This window comes from Mustela nivalis (genome assembly GCF_964662115.1).
Source record: "Mustela nivalis genome assembly, chromosome: 16".
Classification (NCBI taxonomy): Eukaryota; Metazoa; Chordata; class Mammalia; order Carnivora; family Mustelidae; genus Mustela; species Mustela nivalis.
The window spans coordinates 8,332,703-8,348,683 of NC_139035.1; the positions used below are offsets into that span (position 1 = coordinate 8,332,703).

Consider the following 15,981-nt stretch of genomic DNA (forward strand, 5'->3'; position numbering starts at 1 on the left):
AGGAACAAAAAACAAAGCCCAAACTGGCTCCCTCCCTCGAGCCCAGCGGCAGAGTGCTGGCCGCGGGGCTCCCCCACCCCCAGGCCTCGGAGAATAGGTCACCCAGTGCGTCACCTTTCTCAAGGTCCTTACCTAAAATCCTTACTTTTTTGTAGTATGGAAGAGAGGTCAGGCCTTTTTCAAAAGGATTAAGAAATGCTTCCAAGAGCACTGGATTTGGAGTCAAGGGACAGGGGTTTCGGTCCTAGATCTCCTGTACTTGGGCCGTATGACCGTGGGCCTTGTGTCCAGCTTCAGGGGCTGAATTAGATGAGCCGTAAGTGATCTTATCCTTCTGAAGAGAAGAGCAGGGGGCTTTCCCCGACTCGCGCCCCTAAGGAGGTCCCCTCCACCCCCTGCCCCACTTCCACAAGTAGCCAAGGCTGACTTGAGGGAGTGGAAAACCAAAGGGGCGCCATGGGAAATAAGTTCCCTTTGCTGGGAATGAAAACTGTCCCCAGAACGGCAGGATTTTTAAGAATGAATGACTCGGTTACTCACTGCAGAACAAGGTAGATTTGAGCAAAGGAAGTTTGGCTGGCACAGCGGCCATTGAAACCGCCTTCGTGTTCTAAGTGAGGGTGATGGGCTAGCGCGGGTCCCAGACCCCTCACCATGAGGCTCCTTCTTGCCGACTCTGTGCAGCCACATGAATGACACGGGATTTTGGAAATTGTGGCAAGCGATTTGCAAGTATTAGAACCAAGTGTACAACTTTACAGCAATCCAGCTTCTCCACCACAGTTCGTTACCTGGAGCATTTAGGAGGGTGATTGGGCTTTCAAACTTGCACTTGGGCAGCAGGTATTGTTAGGACTACAGCTGGTTGCGGGGTTCGAAGATGGGACACAGCGAGGGAGGCTGTGTAGAGTCAGGGTACTGTGGGAACATGACTCAGTCATCCCTGAGCCCGGCGACCAGCAAACTCTCTCTGAAGAGTCAAGTCGTCAACATTGTGTGGAATGTTTGTGTCGCAAAACATTGTTTTTCTTGTGATTTTTTTTTTTTTTTATTCATCATTGGAAGATGTAAAAACCACCCTTAACTTGCAGACTGTACGAAAACAGGGCCCTGGGGGGTGATGTTTGCTGATGCCTGTTCTAGCTTATTCCCTCATTCCATGTGGGAGGAAGCTCGCCGTGAGCACGTGCTTTGCTTAACTTCTCGTGACTGACATCCAGGCTTGGGAGTAGACCGGCACAGTTTTCATGTGGACAGTTGGCTGTTCAGGGATCAAAGCTGGAGCCAGGGGGGAAGAAATTATCCTCCATGAGAACTCATTTTGTATCAGGAATAATACTGGAATTACCACGTGCCAGTGGTGCCTGCACTTGAGAAGCGACCAGAATGACCCCGGGGGGCCCACGAAAACCTGTCCTGCTGGGCCTCACCCCAGAGCTGCTGATTTGGGAGCTCCTGAGGTCTTCTCTTCTCAGTTCCAGAAATGGAGAATGTGAGGTTGACAGAGATCAAGCCTCCCTGCCCGAAGAGAATAGGTAGTTCGTGGTGGGATTTTGAAGTCATGTCTCTGCATCGTCTTTTAAGTTAGTGGTGAATTTCGGTAGCACATTTCAAGGCATTTAACGTGTATGTCACGCTGTTTTGAAGTTAGCACATGTGAAAGCAAACAGATGCTACAGATGAAATCACGGGTCTCATCTTTGGTATGAATAGTGTCCACTGGTAAGGAGTTTGTTCACTCTGATGTTTTTATCCAGCACAACCTCTGTGGTAGGCAGCGGGCTACGTGCCAGAGATGGCGAGCTGGACTAGACCCCCTTCCTGTCCATAGGGAACCCAGCAGAGTCCGGTGGGAGGGGCAGGCAAGCCAGGGCGACAGGAATGGCTGGGATCACAGTGAGGTGGCCGGATGGCGGGCTGTAGAAAGATCGGGAGAGTCAAGGGGCCAGTCTTGAGAGCCAGGAGTCTGAGTCACGTGGACTGGAAGGGCGAGGAGGAGGTGGGACGGAGGGCTCGGAGCCACCCATGGCCGAGACAGGCCTGTCCTTCATGCCCTGGTCCCCCTGGCTCTCCGCCTGCTGGTTGTCTGAGCTTGGACAGAGGGCTAAAGGACTGTGCCTGGCTTTTCTCAAGCCAGAAATGGTGCGGATGACAGTCCTAGCTCCCCTTCGGTATTGTCAGGAGCTTTAAATTAGCGAATGGGAAAAGCTTCCTGTTCCCTGGGAATTAGTAGAGAGGTGAGTGCGTGCTTTATAGTCTGATGTTCGCACCTTTTAAGTCCACGTGTGGGTTCAAAACTGTTCTTCATTTCCATGAGGAGCCCCCCCCGCCCCGCCACCCCATCCCAGTGACATCCGCGGTGGTGGCATTTGAGAACGCTTATCTACGAACGGGAGGGCAAACCTTTAGTATAGCCAGAGCGACCATAGGAGGGGCTCCGGCCCGAAAACATTTCAGGATAAAGGATGTTTGACCCCCAGCAGACCCCACACCAAAACACCACAAATGCAGGAAGAAAGAAAGACCCCCACAGTCATCTGTGGAAAGCTGCAGGGTGAGGAGGCTGAGGGAAACGAAAGCGTCTCCTCTACAAAACCTGTATTTCTGGGGAGCCAGGCCACCTCTGGAGGGAGAAGGGGGCGGGCCTGGGGACGGGCTCCGAGGGCGGTGGCCCCTAGGGGCTGGGACCAGCTTCACGAGTGTTCATTTGATTATTATACCTCATAACTTATTTATACACTGCATATATTTTGTATGTACCACATACAACATAAAAAAATTTAAATATATGTATTCACTTGCTTTCACAGTATTCATAGCAAATGAGTGTCTGAAGCACAGGACCCGAGCTGGCAGCTCGCGCCGCTTCTGTTTTGCATGAGAAATCTTACCCAGCCCGCTCAGCTCTAGAAAGTTGTTCTCTATTGCGCGCTTGCTCCCTCTTATCCTGAAGTCTTGCATATTTAAAAAAAAAAAAAAATAAAGTTGGGCTCCTGCCTGGTGGGGTGTGGCGGGGAGTTCGCTGTGGGATGGGTAGAGCTTGTTCCGTGTTCCCATGGTAACCGCGGCCCCACCTGCCAGTAGCCCCTGGGAGCCGAGCCCCCCAGCCCAGCCCAGCCCATTCTGATTGCTCTGCTCTTCTCTGCGCCCCCCCCCGCGAGCCCCCCACTTATGACCTGTGGTGGCAGGTACACACCCGCAGATCCTTAAGGCAACGGGCCCTGCTCCTTCTTGCCCCTGCAGTCAGGGTGGAGAGCCCAGCCCCGGGTAGAGAGTGGCCCAGAGGGGCTCTTGGTCACAGACTGGCTGAGCCCTCAGTGCCCTGAAGGGCAGGGGCACCTCCGCTGCCTCCTGGGGAGGGTTGGCCTCCTGCCCCGGGCCGCTGCTCCGCTGGGTGCCGTGACCGCCAGGGCAGATGCCAAGTACATCCCGGGGGCATCCGGGAGGGACCGAGGACTCTGTCCTGCCCTGCGGAGCCCGTGCGTGGCTTGCAGGCTGCCGAGGGCTCCTTCCCGCAGGAGCGGCTGCTGTCCCTGCAGACGCCGAGGCAGGCCTGGGAGGGCGGCCCCGCTCTCTCCTCGAATTCCTCTGTGCCACGGGGAAGAAATGGCTCCAAACAGGGAACCCGAACAGAACAAGAAATTGCAAGCTCTCAGAATGACACTTAAGCTGAGAGCTGAGCCTCGAAAATAGCAGGGGTCCTGCTCCGGGACCCCCCGAGAACGTCCGCTGCGGAGCAGGAAGCTTTCTGGGTGGCTGGAGAGCAGGAGTCCTTGCAGGGCCGGGGTGGGGTGAGATTGTCCGAAGGGTCAGTCAGGGCGTCCGTGTCCACAGGAGAAGGCTCTGCCTCGGCTCCGCCCTCCTGCCCCTGCCCCTGCCCCCGGCCGGTGCGCTCACCCTTCACAGCAGCTCGAGGACCACGGCGCGTCACCTTGCTTCTTTCTCGACAAACACCTGTGCCCTCGAACCGGGGCAGAACAGGATGGCTGTGGGTCAGGGGCTTCTCCTTACTCACCCCGCTGGTGAGGAGGGCCGGGCCTTTGCGGTGGGCGCCTTCCTGCCTGGGGAAGCCTGGCACCCTGCGCCTCGAGGAATCCCCCTCTCTCCTGCCCACCGGCTCCAGCCCCTTCCACCCTCTGCACCCCTCTTGCTCCTTTGCCCTGTGCCAGGCCCCTCTTCCCCTCTCCAGAACGGTGTCCCCTCCTCCGCCACACCTCCCTCCGGACAGGGCGAGCGGCCGTGGCCAGCAGCGAGGGGCGCGTCGCACAGAGCCCACCCCCCCCCGTTCCTCCCGGAAAGCCTCTCCTCTTAAGCTCCAGGTTCTCTCTCCAGGTCGTCTGTCTCCGTGGCTCGGTGGCTCCCTGTCCCCTGCTACCCTGTAAATGTGGCCAGTCCCCGAGGCCCTGTCCTGGCCCTCTTCCCTCTCACTGCAGCAGACATGCGTCGTGGCTTGGATGCCTATATAAAGATTTTTCAATATTAATTTATTTGAGAAAGAGCACGCTGCACCCAAGCAGGGGGAAAAAGCAGCTGGAGAGGGACAGGCCGACTCCCCGCTGAGCATGGAGCCGGACTTGGGGCTCGATCCCAGGACCCCGACATCATGACACAAATGGAAACCAAGAGTCGGACACTCAACCGACTGAGCCACCCAGATGCCCCAAGGACACCTGTATTTTTAGCAAACTTGAAAACCTCCACCCGGCTCTCCTGGGTGAATCTTGCCCCGCATTCAGGGCCACTCCCCTCAGCAGGTGTAGCCCGCGGCTGGACATCCAGCCGGACCTGTCCCAGGCCCCAGGCTGCATACCTGCTCGGGAGGTGCACAGCTCGTGGGTACCTCCCCCTGGCCCCAGAACGTCTATCCCAGGCCCGGCCCTCCTCCCAGCCTCTCTTTCCTGGGGCAGGGACCGGCACTGCCTGGACAAGGTCCACAGCTGTTGGTCTGGCTGCAGGGCTGGACTGGGACCAGCATCACTGGCCGTGTGAACAGCCTGGGGATTCTGGTCCTGCCACACCGTGTGCTCTCGGTTCACAGACAGCATGGCCTTTGCAGTGCCCCTTCTCCTGTGGGGAGCCCCTGCCCAGGACAATACCCGTTCCCCTTTCGCATCCTGACTTGCTGGCTGAGTGGCCAGAACCAGCCACTCTTCCTCCTTGTGCATGGGGACCCTTGTCCTTAAAGTGGGGTAAGACTAGTTCCTGCCTCATGGGATGGGCGTGAGCGGAGGCTGGGGCCTCCTGGACCCTGTATCTGCCCTATAGTACTTGACCCACGAGAGGGGTTTCCCAAAGGGTTAACTGCTTGGTTTGTTGAATTAACTCAATGAATGAACCACTCCTTAGCAACAGTTAAGAGGACCCCGAGCTCCCGTGCTTCCTCTATGGCTTTGTGCAAGCTTCCCAGACCTCTCAGCTTCGGTCTCTCAACTGTAAGATGGGGTCTAGCACCTACCTTTTAATTCGCTAATCTGTGCAGGGAGACAAGGACAGAGTACAGGCAGGGCTGTGCAGCGTTTGGGGCAGGCCGTTCCAAGAAATAACTTAATTAAAAAAAAAAAAAACCAACTTCCCACTATTCATAAAACACCTCAAGAGAGCTGCTATTGAAATTTATTTCCTTGACTGAGTCCCTTTTATCTAAAATCTGGGTTTGTTTCTGTCTTTTAACCAATGTGGGTTTGGTTTGGTGGTGATTTTTACCTTTTCTGACCTTGTGATGGACTTCGCTGCTGCACGTGGAGTGACCTAATGGAAGCTGACCTCGAACAAGAAGGAGCATGTCTCTTTAAGGCCCCCCAAGACTGACCGCCTGGAGCATTCACATTGGCTCCCACTGTGAGCCGAGGGCAGGAGGAGCTTCAGCCTCGTGGAGGAAGGCTCTCCCGAGGTCCTTCTGTGAGACCCAGGAACTTGATTCAGTGGCTCCAGGTGGGGCCCAGGTGCTCTCAGGTGATTGCTGCAGGGAGCTGAAGCTTACGGTTTGCAAAACGGTGCCAACAGAGCCTGGCCTAGGTCCTGGGGCCTCCAAGGCAGAAGGGTCTAGGCAGGGACTGGCCCCATTTCTGGCTGTAAGCCAGCGTGGCCAGCCTGTGGCCAGCGTTCTGTGCTGTAAGAGCAGCGTTTGGCTCAGCCCTTAGCTCTGCATCAGGCAGCCATCCCTTTCCAGGGCCCAGAAACACACACTGAAGCCATCAGTCCACAGGACTGTTATCCCATTTGATCAAAGCACAGGGCAAGGGACCACATGGAGAAAGGCCACTCCTGGCGCCTTGTTGTCTTTAAGCCTTAATGGTGTCATCTATTTATTCCATGTTTCTGTTACATTTGTTTCCAGCAAGCCTGAAGCCAGTGGCCTACCGCCCGGCCAGAGCTTAGCCTGTGGCTGTCTCCACACCCAGGGCTTGATGGGAGGGAGAAAGCCACTGGAGGGTTTAGGCAGCTCCGCTGCTAATGACGGTGCTTCCCACCTGTCTGATTGAAATACCCAAGCGGTAGGTTGTCTGCTTCTCAAGGAAAAAGGCTCTTCTCTCCTCTAGGGGACCCACCCCAGTGCAGGACAGCGGAGTAGCTGCTCAGATGGGCGGTGGCTGCCGGCATCTGTCGGTGGGTCAGTCCGGGGAGAGCGCCCCTGCCCTGCCGCAAGCCGAGGGACGGCTTCTCTGCGGCCCTGGGGTGTCCTCGCCCCTCCCAGCCGCTCTGCGCAGGGGACGGTGCAGGGAAGCTCCCATTTGGTCTGACGCCCGTGGGGTTTGGGGACTACTCTCAGGAAGAATTGTCCCCGTGTGACAGTGTGATGGGTGGCCGTGGGGACAGAGGGAGCTTCCCAAAGCTGCCGTGCCCTGGCTTCACCAGGATCGGAGGCAGGGCCACAGGGGCAAGGGACACGACCATCGTGTACACCGCGTCGAAGCGGCAAAGCGCTTCGGGTCTGCCCCAGCCTGATCTGGGATGCTGAGAGGCCAGTCAGGGCCAGGGCACCTGAGAGAGAAGAACTAAGTCCTTCCCTGGCTCCTTCCTTGGGCTTTCTCCAGGCCCAACAGGACGCTTGCGGCCAGGGGGCGGGACCTGGGCCTGGGGGCGGGGCCAGACGGAGGCCTCGTGTGGTCGGTGGGCGGGGCGGGCTTTGCGAGCATGCGCCCTGCTGCCCCAGCGACCACCACCTGTTCTTGGTTTCCAGCTCCTCGTGCTTGCCGCGTTAGGAAGTAGCAAAAGGCCCGGAGAGCTTGAAAAGGGGGAGCTCGCAGCGCGTGAGGAGGAGGAGACTGGGGTGGGGACCCGAGTGTGCCTTCAGGAACAGCCTAAACAAAGATACCCACAAAAATCCTTCCAAGGTGGAGACGGGCAGACAGGCCCCGCAGTCGGTGCCGTCTGGGAAAGGGGCCGACTTGCAGGTGGTACAAGAGTCTGGGAGAGCGTGAGCAATACTAGACTGTGGTCAGGTTCCCTCGGGGTGCAGTTTTCCCCGCCGGCAGGTTGGGAAAGGCGTCCGCCCACCCCAAGGCCCTAGTCTCTGCCCTTGTCAGTGCTTCCTTGTGCTGGGAACGCGCCAGAAGCTGGCGGGACGCAGGGAGGCCTAACCTGGGGCAGCCTGACACCAGTCTCTGCGCATGACGTCGTGGCCTTTGACTCGGTGAGTGTTGGACGTGTAGCCTGGAGTTTGAATTGCACCTTGAGCTTTTAAAATCCTTTCCCTGTGAAAATACAAGTTAATTTCACCGTTGGTGCTGTTGGTCCGGGAGGAAGGGTGCAGGACACAGCCAGGCGCTTTCCAGAACAGGGCTGGGTAGTTGTGCAACTCTAAATTTAATCCAAAGCCTACATTTCCAGGGGTGAGTGTGCTGTAGGAAGCCGTCTGTGGACAAATGAGGATAATAGTTTGAGTGAATTAGCAAGTCTGGAGAGGAGGGCCCATCAGCAGAATGACAAATTTAGGATCTTTAAAGACATCTGGTCAGCGATGCCGGAGCTCATGATTGACTGAGTGATTAATAATGGAAAACCCTTAGTTCAGTGTTTCTGCTGTCCCTCGCCCACTTCCCCAGCCAGGGCGGGCTGTCTGCTGCAGCCTGCCAGAGACGTTTCCCCTGAACAATGGAAGCGTTTAGGCCCCTCATCCTCGACCTCTGTGAGTTTAAGGTTTCGACTTTTCTTCTCCTTATCCAACTTATCTGTGTGTTTACTCATTGACATCTCCGGGAGAAGGCTCCTGATTTCCTTCCACATTTGATGTGATTCCATTCATCTTAATCAATGCTGCGTTCCAAGGGTCTGCTGCTGGCCTTGCCTCTCAGGTCACCTGGATTGGCAGCTCCTGGTTCACTAACCAGGGCCTCTCTCGGACACAACAGTTGGACGCACTGAAGTTGGCCACTACCGCCCCCTGCCACCCACTCTGCAGCTTGATGCCCTCACGCCTCGGGACCCATCCCTAACTGCAGTGGATTTCTCCGCAGGCTAAAGCAGCTGGACAAGCACAGCCAGGCCACGGCCCAGCAGCTGGTGCAGCTTCTCAAAAAGCAGAACGAGCTTCTTCTGGAGAGACAGAGCCTGGCGGAAGAGGTGGGACGTCTGAGATCCCAGGTACCGGTCAGACCCAGCGCAGGGGTATGTGTGTGGGGGCAGAGGGGGTCCTCTGGGCTGGCTCACCCACCAGAGGACACAGTGGTGTCTGCGTGTGGGGCCTTTTCTTGTTCCTTGTTTCAGAGCTGCACCGCGACAGGTGCAAACCCCAGTACTCCCGTTGGGCAGCCCATAGGAGGACCCTGAAGACCATGCTGGGCATGGTGGGGGACATGGATGTGTAGCCCTCGGGCCTGCCCTCTTTAGGGAGCTGGAGTTCATGCACAAGAACAACCCTCGACTTGGGTTGTGGCACCGAGTGTGGGACAGTGGCCGCGGAACGATGCAGAGGGCTCTAGCGGCGAGCGGGCTTTGTGCAGGAAGCACACTCGGAAGGGCCCGGGGTGGGGGGTGGGGGCGAGTACAGTTGAAAGTGGCCGAGCAAAGAGGGGCTGCCGGTTGGAGGAGCCATGGTGAGTGGCTGCAGGTGTCTTGTCCGACGTCAGCGGCCGGTGACTGCGCCTGGCCTGTACCGTGCGCGCGAACTCCCGTTGCCCTTGAATGAGCCTGCAGGATCGAGGCTTGTCTCCGCTTCACCGCTAGGGAAACCGAGGCTGCAACAGCCTGCACAGCTAGCGAGTCGGGACACTAGAAATGGCATCTAAGGCTGACGCCACAGTCCGGGCTTTCCCTGTTGGGGTAGATCTGGGGCCACCGAAAGGGATCAGGGAGGGAGGAGCGTATCCGGCTGAGTCAGCGGTATGGTGGGAGGCCTTTTCCCCTAAATGGCTTCTCTTCCTGTCGGAGAAGCTGTACTTTTTGTCCCATCAAGCGGCATGTTAGGATAATGAGGTGGTCCAGGGACTGGCCCCAGTCTCTGTCTGGTCCTAGGATGCTGTATTAGGAGAGCCCCCAGGTGCCCGCACGGGGAGTGCTTGGAATGATGAATGGAAGAGTGCCTCTGGCCGTGAGAAGAGTGAGAAGCTGTCTCTCTTCTTTCAAAATGCGCCCGATGGGTACTAGGGAACTGTCCTCCTTTGAGGAAATTTTCCCACTCCGTGTACCGAAACCGTCGCCGGTACTACTCATTTCTCCGCGGAGAGTAAGAGAAAACCCCAGTGCCAGGCGCTGACCTGTGGCCTGGGGTTGCGTACCCGCCTGTACCCCGTGGCCCTGGCGCCACTGACCCTCTCGCACTGCTCATCACAGGCGTCTGGGGGGCTTGCAAATGGGTAACTGTGAGGGACACTGATTCACAGATTCCGGTCACACACGCCAGGAATCTGCATTTTAACAAGCTGGTTGGGTAATTCTGAGGGACGCGGAGCTTTGGAGGCCCTGAGAGGCTCAGGCTTGACCCCGGCCACAACCTAACTGTCTGGGCAGGTCCTGCAGGAGGCTGTGCATGGAGCTAGCCGAAGGTTGGGGCCACCGGCTCTCCAGGTGGGGGACCAGGCTCCTGTCACATGTGGTGGAAGGACAGGGGCTCTTAGCATGAGTGAATCCTTTGACTCTAGGAGCCAAGAACCACTTCAGAATAAGACTTATGGGGAGTCTTCTGTCCAAGCTCTGAGCGCATGGCAGTTTCCTGTTGATTCTGGACCAGATCATTATCATGTAGGATTTCCCTTTTAACTCCCCATCTGCCTACCTCACAGCCACTCAGATCTGAACATGGACCATCAATGCTTAGAAACCTCTTCCAGGGCTTTAAAAACCTGATAATTGCCAAATGGATTGCAAAATTTTCATAAAATGCATTTAAAACACAAACAAAACCCAAACCTCAAAAAATCCTCAAAAAAAAGGAGCAGGTCTTTCTTCTCTTGCCTGAAGCCACAGAGATGATTCGACCATCCCGAGTTATCTGATCCCAGCCCCTCTGGCTCATCTCTAAAGGGATCTTTGATTCAAATAGTACATTTGGAGTTATTTTAATATGAACACGACAAAAGACATTTCATAGAGGGACTGTTGGCTTTCAGTAGCAAATACTAGTGTTCAAAGAAGAGGCAAGGATCCAGTTTTGCAAGCTCTCTGCCGAATATCTAAACCAAAGGCCTGCTCTTTCTACCCAAGTGTGGCATTAGACCTACTTCGGCCATGGAATAAACTGGAATTGTGAGTTTAGCTTCCAGCCCTGTAAGTAAATGAGGCCGCTGTGTGCCCCCAGCAGGGATATAGGAGGACAGCTTCCTGCTGCGAGCTCCCAAGTGACTGACCTGACTCCCTGTTTTCCTGGAGAGATGCTGGTTCATCTTTTCATTTAGGGATGAAATGTTTAGCTAAAGGCTTCTGTGTTCTCAGCCTGGTTGGAGTAAGCCTAAGGACTTAATGGGGCAGGTCAAACTCTCAAACTCTTTGTCTACCCGATGCTGAGTCCCAGGACTCTGGTTTGCTCCCGGGTCCTGAGCCCTGGGTCCTGGAGCAGATGACTGGCCCGGGGTTGGCCTGCAGCCCATGATAGGAAAACAGTGATGTCTGTTCAGAAGGTTTTATTATTTTGAGTCGTTTCTGCTTACATTCTAAAACCTGCACAGCAGTCTGGCCGAGCGAGCTGGTCATGGTCCTAACTAGGCCGCATGATGTTTTTTACCATGAGAATTCCTGCCTTCCGCTCCAACACCGCTGGTGTGCAGGACTTGGGCCGGCCAAGTGGGCCTGGCTCAGGGCTTCTGGTCCACCTTGTTCTTCGTGTGACTAATTGTAGTGGCTTTGTTACTCTCCTGCCTCACGCTGCCGGCAGGGGACTTCTAGAAAATGGCTTTTAAAATGTCCTAAAATGGTGATGCTGGTCATTGTGGAGAAATGGAGCCCTAAAGCCCCCCACCCAGCCTGCCTGCAGACATGGCCCCACAGCCCCTCTCTGGGCACAGGCCCTGTTGCCTCTTTTTGTGGGGACAGAGACTCTGGCTGGGTCTCAGGGGAGTGGTGGTGGGGCCTAGTAGCTGGGGGCAGGGTCAGCGTTCTGGGACCTGGTGCCTGGGGCTCTAACCTCTGGCTAGGGAGGCTGATGCCACCTGCTAAGGAAATCAGTCTCTTGTTGGGGAGAGCGGCGGCTGAGAGACGGGGTGTCCCTTCGGAGGATGGTTTTCTACCCCAGAGAGTTTGGGGTATAACGACTGGGCAATGACTCAGGGTTCAGATCTCGTTCTCTGATAGCTGCCTTCCCCGTGGGCCCTATGGCTCCATCCTCAGTGCTCAGTCTGCAGATGAAGCATCTCTACAGTCGGGATAATACTGACTTATCAGGGATTAATCAGGAGGTCCTGTGACTTCTGAGCATTCTTGGCAGTGAACTGACTTTCTAATGTGATTCAAACTTGTGCTTGGATCCAGCAGCCACATGTGATTATATTCAAAATCATGGACATGATCTCATTACACCGAAGGAGCAGGCAAGAGAGTTGAACCAAGCAAAGAACCCGGCGCAGGGGCGAAGGGGAGGCAGGGCCCACTTGTGACCTGAAGCCAGGGGCAGGGCACCTTCGAAATGGCTGCTCAAGGGAGGGTCACCGGGCGGGGGGGTCCCGCTGAGGAGGGTGTGCCCGCTGCTCACCCCGAATGGGACCTGGAGGTGCATGCAGCTTTGCGGGGGTCCTTCCGGAGCCCTGGGGGCCTCGCCCGCCTCACGTGGGCGCTTCCCCGAAGTCAGCTACCTGCAGGACAGATGGCGCTTGAATAGAACAGCAAATACACTGAATAAAATAAATTAGAAAGCCTCCTCCTGAACCAAGATTTTTTGGAAAGAATTCTAAATAGATGAAAACAAACAATTTGATTTCAACCAAATTGTTGTTTTTTTGTTTTTATCCTGATTTTCACCCGAATTGTCAGTCTCAAAAATAAACACTGATACATTCCCAGAAAATATTTTTCAAATAAAAACTGACTCTGTTAAAGTTTGCCCTGATTCTTTCAAAACTGTGTACAAGACACTGTCAACCAAAGTGACTTGCATATTTTTTTAAATACACTTGAACATATGCAGCTAAAATGTCATTAACTCCCTGCTGCCTGAGTGTTTCTAAAGAGTGACACGAGACCCCTGGTGCTGTGTCTCCAACATAAGGGTCTTGCGACCCTCAAGAGAAACTTCCCCGAGCAACTCAAATAGCACAGTTTAACTTTTGTGGGTTGTTGTGGTGGCGGTTGTTTCACGGAAGACCCCGTGTGTAATTAATACTGAAAAGCACATACGGCTTCATCGAAGCCAAACTCGCTCTTCCGTTTAACAGTTCACTTTGTCCAAGAGTGAATAATTTCAGAATGAGACTCATGGAAGAAAAATAAATCAAATTTTCTGTTGCCTCAGACACACTTGCCCCAGTTACTGCTTCCTGAGTCAGACATTACATTTTGCAATATAAATTCACAATCAAGATTTTAAAGGGAGCTAAATATTTTAATCCAATTAGACAAGTGAACAAAACACTGAATATTGCATGGAGTGTGGAGAAGTGGTTCTTGCCTTTAAAAGACTGTGATTCCGTCACATTACAACCCCAAATGTCAGTGTTGTCTTTATTCTTAACGCTTTCAAACATGAGGCAGCCAGAGGCTCCTCTCTCTGCTGTTGGTGACACTGTCTGTCCTTTGGGAATTCTTAAAAATCTATTTACCATGGAAACATGGTCCCTCTAAAACACAGACACCTGCCCGCGTGCAGGGGAAGTTCGCGGGACTCGCGGGATTCCAGAGAGCAGGAAGACGACATCGTGGAACCGCACGAGCTGCGGCACCCTGGTGCCGGCAGAGCCGCTGGGAGGAGCGGGGCGCCCCTGCACTCCGACCCCGGCCCTGTACTCCCAAGGCTCCCCGCCTCCCCCGGGGCTGCTGGTCCCCAGTCCAACTCCAGCTGCTGTTCTCCAGGAAGCCAAGGAAGCACGGGGCCTGCCTTCGTTCTGCAAGGAAGGCTTTCTCGCCTCTGCCTTTTCCTCTCTCTGACTCCTTTCGACTCCTCCCACTCTGGGAGCCCAGAAGCAGGGAGTTGGGCCTGTGGTCCCCGTGGTCTAGGGAACCCAGGGCTTTGACATCTGCCTGCACAGGCCTGTGGTGGGCAGAGGCCCAGCTGGGCAGCCGGAGGGCAGAATGGACAGACGGGTGTGCTGGTGACCTCGCCGTGAACTCTGGGCTTGCTTTGCACCTGCCAACAGCTGGATGCCCGAGAAAGTCAGCAAGCGTGTGGGCCACTTTGCTGGGCACAAGGCAAGACTGTTGACCTGGAGGCAGCCCGCCGTGCGCCCTGTGACTTCTGAAATGTAGTTCCCCCCCCACCATCTGCCCCCTCGGGCCATGATCCACAAAATTCTGCAGAGGACTAGTGAGGGCACCTTCCTCCTAGCAGACTGGTGACCACCCGGAGTCCACGTGGCCTGTGTGTGCCGGCCGGCCTTCCACATCTGACTCTTGCTTGGTGCCACAAAGTCACACTCCGTGGCTTCTTTGCTCTCGCTGAGCACGTCAGAAGAGCACGAGAGAGCTGGGACTTCAAGGTCACACTGCCAGGGCTCAGATCTCAGCTCTGTACCACGCCCGGGAAGTGGTTTAGCTTTCCTACCACTCAGGTCCTGGTCAAAACCAAAACACAAAAGCCCTTAAGAAGAGAACCAGCTTCCCCTTAAGAGGGAGCCCCTGCATGAGCCCGACTCCAGCAGGGGTGACTGTGAGGCTGACCTGGTTGGAGGCACAAAGGGGCCTCTGGATAAGTCATTCCTAGTCCTTCCTATACCAGCAGGACAAAGAAGGCCCAGAGATGAAGTAGACATAACTGGGAAGTGACCGGCAGGGACCTGGACTTGTCGAGAAGGTGGTGTTCAGTCTCTGGGCCACGGGCCCCATGTCCAGGTGGGCGTCCGTCTGCTTCTCTCCCGGGGTGGGGCCTGCAGCTGGCTCTGAACCCCCAAGCGGTAACTACTGGTGGCTTCCCTGGAGCTCTGTTCACTGGGGGCAAGCTTGAGAACGCCCTACCTCAAGGTAGGGGGGTGAGGCGCTTCTGGTTAAAAATAGATGCTTTCTTGTTAGAGGCACAAGGAACGGGGCCATTTTTTGACGGGGCCAACAGAAACAGAAAATGTGCAAATGAGGTGGGTGGGGTGTTGCATGTGGGGAGAGGAGAGAGAGGCTGGGTGGAGGTTTGCGCATGGGAACTTGGGTCAGGGTGAGGCTGAGCGAGAGCAGTCTGTGAGCAGGGGCGAGGCGGGGCGGGCATTCCCTAGGGTGGGGTGTGTGGGGCAGGGGGCCCGGGGAGCCTGGAAACAAAGCCGCAGAAAAGGCTCTGCTGGACCCCACAGCATGGTTGCCTGGGGAACAATTCAGGTCACCCAGAGACTCATTTTTTAAACTCTGAATTTCAAGTCAGACTTCAGAAATAAACACAAAAGTTAGGGTTTGTGGAGAGAAGGCTCTATTAGGTCTTACAACGAGAACAAAGAAGATGGGGTCGCAGCAGCAGGTGTGTAGATGGGGGGCATTTCTGTCATCTGTGGACAGTATTTCAGGGGAGCAGCTGCTAGAGCGCTGTGCCGGCCCGCCCCTCTTCTGGAGGGCAGCCACAGACCGCGGCAGATGTGGCCACACCACCCAGGCAGGCCGCGGCAAGGGGCCGTGGTGACAGGTTGGAAGGCAGAGGATGGGGAGGTGGTGGCCAAGGGCTCCGGCCCCAGTTCAAACCAGCTAGTGTCCCACTGGCACATGCGGCGTCACCCTTCCCCTCCCCCCCCCCCAACCAGCCATGATCACTGGTGTGGGCGATGGACCCAACTTTCTGGAAATAAGCATGACTAAATAGCCCTAAGAAGTGATGGCAGATGAGTGGGAGTTGGGCAGTAGCGAAAGGTTCTCTGTCTCTGGACGTGCTGTGGGATGGGGGGAGCACTCAGGAATGTTCTCTACTAAAGCTCCAGCAAATGGAGGGCAACACTGGGTGCTGCGTTTGTAAACCAAACAGGGATGTGGGCACAGGTGACTGACTTACTCAGATGTTCATGGGATGGGGTGGGCAGTGCAGGCACCGGGAATCCCAGACCAGTGAATGGTAATAGTGGGGCTCTAATACTAAAATCAGGACGGGTTTTGCATCGAAACCAAGTAAAATACCAAACCCGCGAAGAGATAGTGACAGGGATTTGCTGCAGTGGAGAGACTGCGGCTACTTCGGTTTGCTCACACCTGGGACCTCACATCTGCGCTGCTCCCAAGGGATCCCACAGGCACCGGAGGTCGCAGGTTCCAGGGGCCACCAGAGGCCGCAGGGGGACCAGTCAGGTGATGATCAGTCACCAAATGGGCCTGGAGCCCATGGGCACTGTGAACTCATTGCAGTGAGAGATGCCAGTTTCCCTGAGCTCGGTTTAAAAGAAATCCTGCAACATTTTCTTTTTTTTTTTTCTTAAAGATTTTATTTATTTATTTGACAGA

The 15,981-nt window shown here is 55.4% G+C and overlaps 1 protein-coding gene across 10 annotated transcripts in view; it reads left to right on the forward strand.

The window, feature by feature from the left end:
• SDCCAG8 (SHH signaling and ciliogenesis regulator SDCCAG8) overlaps window positions 1–15,981 on the forward strand; it is a 229,160-nt gene that overhangs the window by 211,329 nt on the left and 1,850 nt on the right. For 4 of the 10 annotated variants that reach the window (XM_082702251.1, XM_082702244.1, XM_082702252.1 and 1 more), the window contains one exon: window positions 8,457–8,607. The exons of 1 other annotated variant lie outside the window; for it this stretch is intronic. In XM_082702251.1, coding sequence (XP_082558377.1) covers window positions 8,457–8,607 — 151 coding nt within the window. Of the gene's footprint in view, window positions 1–6,337; window positions 6,495–8,456; window positions 8,608–15,981 lie in introns of those variants that run through there. 5 more of the 10 variants (XM_082702254.1, XM_082702249.1, XM_082702255.1 and 2 more) reach the window with 2 other exon arrangements.